General features: G+C 29.5%; 1 protein-coding gene across 1 annotated transcript; it reads left to right on the forward strand.

Annotated features, from left to right (window-relative positions):
- Positions 1-5,565: 5,565 nt before the first annotated feature.
- LOC131646848 (methyl jasmonate esterase 1-like) lies at positions 5,566-7,031 on the forward strand. The gene is made up of 3 exons (XM_058916799.1): positions 5,566-6,016; positions 6,373-6,507; positions 6,648-7,031. The coding sequence occupies exons 1-3, from the start codon at positions 5,654-5,656 to the stop codon at positions 6,933-6,935; spliced, it is 786 nt and encodes a 261-aa protein (XP_058772782.1). The 5' UTR covers positions 5,566-5,653; the 3' UTR covers positions 6,936-7,031.
- Positions 7,032-7,583: the final 552 nt, after the last annotated feature.

A 7,583-nucleotide genomic window follows, 5' to 3' on the forward strand; every position in this document is an offset into this window, starting at 1 on the left:
TTACCTACATATTTCATATTCATAAAACCTTCCAAAATGTCTTTATCTTAAGTTTCCATTGTATACTTCAAACAATGGTTCCATACACCATTCAAATATATCAAAATCCACTTTGAAGCTTCCAAATAAAGTTGAGATGGAGTTTCCAAAATCGACTTATATGTTTCTTTAAACTCCATTTGTGCATGGGGTATCCTCCACCATCTTCTTCTCTTCTTTGATTTGAATACATTTCATAATTGAAAGCTTAGTATGACGATGCAAATGAATTTTGACGGATTTAGAATCCATAATTTGAAATCACTCCTTTACTTTATTCAATTATCTAGATTGACACAAGAATAATTCATTAGCTTTACCATGATCTTTCATCTTAAATTCTTCATTCAAAGTCTTTAAATTTAACGGTCTCTTTCTTGATATAGCTCTTCAACAAGATATTATAGACATATAGAAGAAGGCAGAGAATGACTTGCTCCTTCCTTTTCAATATTTATACACAATTATCATAAATAGTGTTCACAAAAGTTTAAAAAGAAATCTGTCAAACCAACGATAGCATGGCCCTGGGCTTTGCTTGAACCCATAAAAATATTTCTAAATAAACACACCTTAGACTTGTCCTCTACAAAACCTTCAAGTTTCTCTATGTAGTTTGTCTCTTCAAGGTCTCCATGTAAAAAATTTGTTTTGACATCAATTATTTCCAACTTAAGATCATATCGATTCACATTTTTTATAAGTACCCTTATATAACAATGTTATACCACAAGTGAAAAGATTCAATTGTAATTGATTCCCTCCACATGAGTAAACCCTTTTTCTAAAAGTCCTTCCTTAAAACTTAGTTCTTCAATCCTCAAAATACTTTCTTTATTCTAGAAAATCCACCTGCATCCCAACACCCTCTGTTTATTAGGTAGTCTCAATAGCTCTCAAGTATCGTTCTCCATCAATAAATATTTTTCATCATTCTCTGCATTCAACCTTTTTTCTCTAATTTTTTCGAATACCTCCTAAAGGTCTTCGAATATGATTATTGCACCACTTCAGCTATATTCAAAGCATTTTTCCTCACTTTATCATATTCTAATTGATAATTAGGAGCCAATATAGGGTCCCACTATGTGGATTCAGAAGTAGAAGCTTTACTATCCTCCACATCTCTAGTTTCATAAGTAGGAATGTTCACCTCAAACATGTCTTCTCCACCTTTATTTCTAAGTCTTTCACTTCTAGGTTTATGCACTTCATCTCCTTAAAAAAGAGTAATACATTAGTTTCCCACACCAAGCCTATAGTGGTGTCTAGAAGTCTATTCATTTGTATGGACATGTTGATCAAGTAAGATGCAGTAGAATTAACCTAACAGAAACACTTAAGCAAATTAACAACTAACAAAAGGAACCTTACCCGGTAAAAATATGTCATATTCATGCGTTCAACAAGATCATTTTGTTGTGGTGTTCCAAAAACAATTGATGCCTCTTTATACTACACTTCCTACAAAAATCATTATTTTGCATTAAAAAAATATTTGCCATTGTCAGATCTTAAAATTTTAATTTTAATTTTCAATTGATTTTTTTTATAAGAGTACGTCATTCCTTAAAATTTTCAAATGTAATGAATAACTCATTCCATTCAAAATATTTCAAATAGTTAGACAAACGTATCATCAATTTATTAATTAAAATTTTTTTTCTTCTTATAATCAACTATTCAAAACTAAAGTAACATTCCTGTGTTGTCAATCTGAGAAGATAATATTACTTTTCTTGATCAATAATATTGAAAATATTATTCTTGAATATATTATAAAGTTTACAAAAAACGATAACTGGTAAAAAATTGAAATGAAAACATGGTGTTACTTTCAATTTTTTATCATTTACAATTTTTTGCTTCAAACATAATAGCTTGTTTTATTTTCTAAAATCGAGGATTTTACTTATTTTATTTTATTTTCTATTTAAAAAGAAAATATGTTTTTCCTCAGTTTTTTTTACAAAACCGATGAGATATGTTACACATATACAACAACGAATCTCTACCATACATTCATAAAGGAACAACACTCACTACAAGAAAATTAGGGTTTTACGACACAAAAATTGCGACAGTTACTTGATAACTGTCGTAATTTGCATATAGAGACAATTATTACGACGGTTAACATCAACCGTCCTTACTTTTTAAAAAAATTAATAAAACATTGTGACGATTATCAATAAACCGTCCTAATTTGAAGTCTACGACGGTCAAGTAACCGCCCTAAAATATTTATCACGACAGTACATCAACATGTCGCCCCTTTACATTTATCACACACATTATACACTAAACATCTCAAACCACTCATCATATCCACGACGGTGAACCAACTGTCGCGCCCCTAAAATCCATCAAAGGTCACGACAGTTAACCAGCCGGCGCGCTCCTAAAATTCATCAAAGGTCACGACGGTGAACCAACCGTTGCTATCTCAACTATAGTTTTTCTCTCTTTTTTACTATCTTAAGTTTTTGCTTAATTTAATTTTTTAAAATATTCTTAATAAATTAAAATCAAATAAAAATTTTATAATCTTGAAAATTATGATATAACATTTCTAAAAGCTCTCATATTTTTTTGAAGATTTTAATTTAATTTGGTTTTAGAAATTCAAAATTTTAGTCGTATTTATTTTATTTATGTTAAATTATAATTATTTTAGAAATTTTGACATTTGAAAATAATTTTTTTAATAATTATGAATATTTTTTAATAATCATAAAATAATTATATTTTTGGTTGAGTAAATTTTGACGTGTTCCTCTTCATTTTATTAAATAAAAATCAATTTATTAATTTATTTATGTTTAAAAAAATAAAAAGGGAAAAAAATTGAGGGAGAAAAAATTAAAATGAAAGTGAAAATATTGGAAAGAGAGAGAAATGCAAAAGTGAAACATGTGAAGTGAAGAGAGACAAAGAAAAATTCAATAGTCAATACACGTGGCGGTTGAACATTTGTTTGAAATGTTGGAATATTAGAGCATAAATATAGGGGGTGGTATTTGCCACATGTACCACTTGTGTCATAATAGTATGGATAATTGAATGCAAATGGTGTAGTATTACATAACCACCATATCCAAATAATGCTATGGTGCTTTTCAATTTTTTAGTGTATATTGTGTGATTAGTGGGACCCATTTTAAATTTTTAGATGGGTAGTATGAATATTTACAAATTTTAATTAGGTGATTTAAATAATTAAGAAGTATGAAATAATATATTATATTAAGTGGGGTCCATTTATACCACTAAATTGGGTGGTATGGATATTGATGCTCTTAGCTTGATTATGAAAAGACAAAGCAACCCTTTTGGCTTTGTAAATTTTGAATGAGTGAAGGATATTTTGGGTAGAATGATGGCATCTTTCATTAATAGCTGGATAGTAGATGTTTTTCCCTTCTTTCTCTCTCCCCAAAACCTTCGTCCATTCTCTCTCACCAGAAACCTCTCACCAGAAACCCTAGTTTCAATATGTCATCCCTCTCTCACCATGGCTACCCTCCACCGAATGATGGCTGAAAAAGTTGGTAACCACAAGAATCAATGTCCAAATGTGATAAATACAATATGTAATTGATTAAATGAATGAACACAAAGTAAACATAATTGAAACCACAAGAATCAAACACTAACAATATGGTTAAAGATGGATATACATACATACATAGCTAAATGTTGAAGTTTCCTTAACTCTCTCAGTGACAGACACAAAATTTCAGTACATTCCAAGATAACCAACCAAACGTAAATGCAGAATTTAAATGAAAATGGAAGAACCTGTACGTCTCCTTCGTCTTCTCTCGGCTTCAATATCTCCTTCGTCTTCTCTCGGATTCTTCTTTGCGTGATTTGTGGATAATCAGTTTCTGCTGCCGACGGTTGAATTCGTGAGTTCGTGGATTCGTGAATTCGTGAATGCGTGTGCTTGAAATCGTGAATTCGTGAATGAGGTTGAAGTTTGAAATCGTGATGTTATGAGTTTTCTGGGTTTTCTGGGCAGAGAATGAAAGAGGAATTAGGGATTCTGAAATGAAACGCGCGTTAGTATAATTTTGTTTTTAAAAATTTTAATTTTAAAAAGGCTATGACAGCGCTTCTGAAAAGCGCCTTCGTAGCCAGGCCTTTACCAGCGCTTTTTGGGGCAAAAGCGCTCTTGTACTCCACCCCCTATAGCAGCGCTTCTAAAAGCGCTTTCATAACTCCCCTATAAGAGCGCTTTTGAAAAGCGCTTTCGTAACCCCCCTATACCAGCGCTTTTAGAAAGCGCTTTCGTAACCCCCCCTATAAGAGCGCTTTTGGAGCGTGTTTTTTAATTTTGTTTTTAGCGAAACCTATGCCAGCACTTTTTCATAAAAGCGTTTTCGTAGGGGTGCTGCTAAAAGACAAATTTGGCATAGTGGGTGCATGGTGTTTGAATGGATCACAATGGATAAATCAAGGAATTTGAGGCCAGGATCACATTATTAGTTTCATAGAGCAAGTTAAGGGAAGAGTTGAAAAGCGCAAGGAATTGGTGATTTGGCTTGCAACATGTTGAAGTTTATGGCTCAAAAGGAATTGTATTTTGTTCGATAATGATATATGTTTAGTGGATGACATTCTAACAAACATTAAAGTTGTATCTTGGATTTGACATGTAATTGGGTTCAAATGTAGTGTGTAGGAATTTTTATGATCGGTGAAAAACTCCATTAGACTTTTTTCAAATTGAATTAAAATTTTTGTAATTAGACATGCGTTATGCGTATGTAATTATTCATTGATTTTGCTTATTAAAAATGTTTATGTTGCTCCAAAAACAAATAATCTTTTTTTTTGAAAATGAATATATATATATATATATATATATATATATATATATATATATATATATATATATATATATATAATTTTAAAAATAAATTATCAAAATAATTAATTATTATTATTATTATTTTAATAATTGATTATTTTGATAATGTTGATTATGTAAAATTGGCTACTATTTATATTGCAGTTATAATAATTTTAAGATACTTTTTCACTAAATTTCTACCGATAGAAATTTTGCTTTAAAACTGCACTTTTTACTTTCTTATTGAAATGAGAATACAGTCAAGTCTTTATATAGATCTAGGACTCTGCTATTTTAAAAATTAAAATACAACTAAATTCTTATTAATAGACCACTAACTTCTTAATCTTTCTACTACAAAAATTCTTAGCCTTTCAACTAACTTTTGAATTAAAACTCACTTAAACATTTGGGTATCTTCTATAAGTTGAAAGGCTATCAAGAGTTTAATACCAGTAAACTCTAATTGTGGTTTTAGCTTGATTCAACATTTGGGTATATTCTATAAGTTGAAATTTTACATATTATTCTCTCAAAAATAAAATATATGTAAAAAAAATACTACCCTCTCCACCCTTTGTCTTTTTCAATAACGTGTCTTATTTATCTTCTTATCCTCTTCCAATGAGAATAAACAAATCCTTTTATTTCCTCGTCAAATACACGTGTTTCACTTTATTACTATACATTATCACATCCATATTGCTTTTTGGATACACCTCCATTTTTCCAAACAAAACAAAAAAACTAAGCTAGATGGATAATCCTAGACATTTCGTTTTGGTTCATGGAGCTTGTCATGGAGCATGGTGTTGGTACAAGATTGTTGCTCTATTGCAATCTTCTGGACATAAAGTCACAGCACTAGACATGGCTGCTTCTGGTATCCATCCAAAGCAAGTGCATGAGATTGATTCTATTGAAGATTATTATAAACCGTTGATTGAATTTGTAAGGTCATTGCCACAAGATGAGAGGGTAATCCTTGTAGGTCATAGCTTTGGTGGGATTTGTATATCTATGGCTATGGAATTATTTCCAAAGAAAATAGCAGTTGCTGTATTTGTTGCATCTATGATGCCTTCTCCGGATCTATGCTTCATGACTCTCCGCCAAGAGGTACTTCATTATTGTTGTTTTGTGTTTTCATATAATTCTTAGTATATCATGTAGGATGAAAGTTTCATGAGATGGGTTAGGCTTTTTAAGAATAAAGTTTTGATATAAAGTTTTGATTTGGTTAATAAAATTAAAAATATAAAATGAATTTAAATTGATGTTGAAATTGGGATGTGGTTAGACAATTGCAGTTCATACCACAATTTAAACTTAAAACTACATGAGCCTTATTTAAATTCTTATAGGTGTATTTTGACCATTTTTTCATCTCTGAAAATCTTTAAAATTTAATATGAATAGTTATTCTATTTACAAGTTTATTTTCTAATGTGATATATTTATTTTGCAAAGCAAAGTATCATCAAAGATTGGATTCCAACATGGACACAGAGATTATATTTGACGATAGCTCAAATAATAAATCAAATGGATCCATAATACATGGGCCTCAATTCTTAGCATCTAAGATGTACCAACTGTCTCCACCTGAGGTATGTTGGCCAATCAATATGTTTATGTTGATAAAAGAAAAATCTTTTTAGTGAAAATTAAATAAACATATATATTATTTTGGAAATAAAATGTTATATAATAATTAATATTTTGATAATTTTGGCTATATATGAACTAGGATTTGTCTCTTGTAATGTTATTACAAAGACCTTTTCGTAGTTTTGGCGATCAAGAACTATTACGAGAGGAAACAAGTGTCACAAAAGATAATTATGGGACTGTTGCTAGAGTCTACGTTGTGTGCCAACAAGACAAATTGTTAAAGCTTGATTTTCAATTGTCAATGATTAAGCGCAATCATACAAACGATGTCAAAGTGATTCATGACGCTGATCACATGGCCATGTTCTCTAAACCCCAAGAGCTTTTTGCATATCTTCAAGAAATTGCAAAGACGTATTATTAGCAATTTATTATATATGTTGATTGTTGATTTGAATTTTGTAAATTATTAGCGTCACTCTCCTAGTTAGGAAATTAATAAACTATTAATGTATTATTAGTCCTTTGATTGCAACATTTTAAAACTAATATGAAAACCTAGAAAGCCTAAGGTTACATATACCTACGAGTAGTATTTTTAGTGACACGAAAAAAACTATAGTATATACCTACAATTTTTTGTTGTCACTAAAAATTAAAGGGAGAGTCGATATCATTTTAATAGAGTTCGAGGAAGATTAATGCATATGTTAAAACAAGAATGAGTTTCCGCATTATCTACTTACTATAAATGCAAAGAAGTCATGATGGCAACCCTAGTCACATGTCATCTTGGTAATAACTATTATTATAATTATAATTATAATTATAATAATTATTATTATAATTATATTATTATTATTAGTTAGATATTATTATTATTATTATTATTATTAGTTTAATATTATTATAATAAGTAAATAACAATATAACAATATTAAATCACTACTATTAAGAATAATAATATAATATTTAACTAATAATAATATTAACAATATTAACCTTAATAAAATAAATAATATTTTAATTCTCACAATTTTGAAAATTTAAATTTAATAATAATTTCAAAAAT

Source organism: Vicia villosa, linkage group LG2 (assembly GCF_029867415.1).
Source record: "Vicia villosa cultivar HV-30 ecotype Madison, WI linkage group LG2, Vvil1.0, whole genome shotgun sequence".
Taxonomy (NCBI): Eukaryota; Viridiplantae; Streptophyta; class Magnoliopsida; order Fabales; family Fabaceae; genus Vicia; species Vicia villosa.

Coding starts and splice junctions, on each gene's coding strand:
- LOC131646848 (XM_058916799.1), top strand. CDS start 5,654: ATGGATAATCCTAGACATTTCGTTTTGGTTCATGGAGCTTGTCATGGA. Junction 6,017..6,372: donor TCATGACTCTCCGCCAAGAG/GTACTTCATTAT, acceptor TGCAAAGCAAAG/TATCATCAAAGATTGGATTC. Junction 6,508..6,647: donor ACCAACTGTCTCCACCTGAG/GTATGTTGGCCA, acceptor TATATGAACTAG/GATTTGTCTCTTGTAATGTT.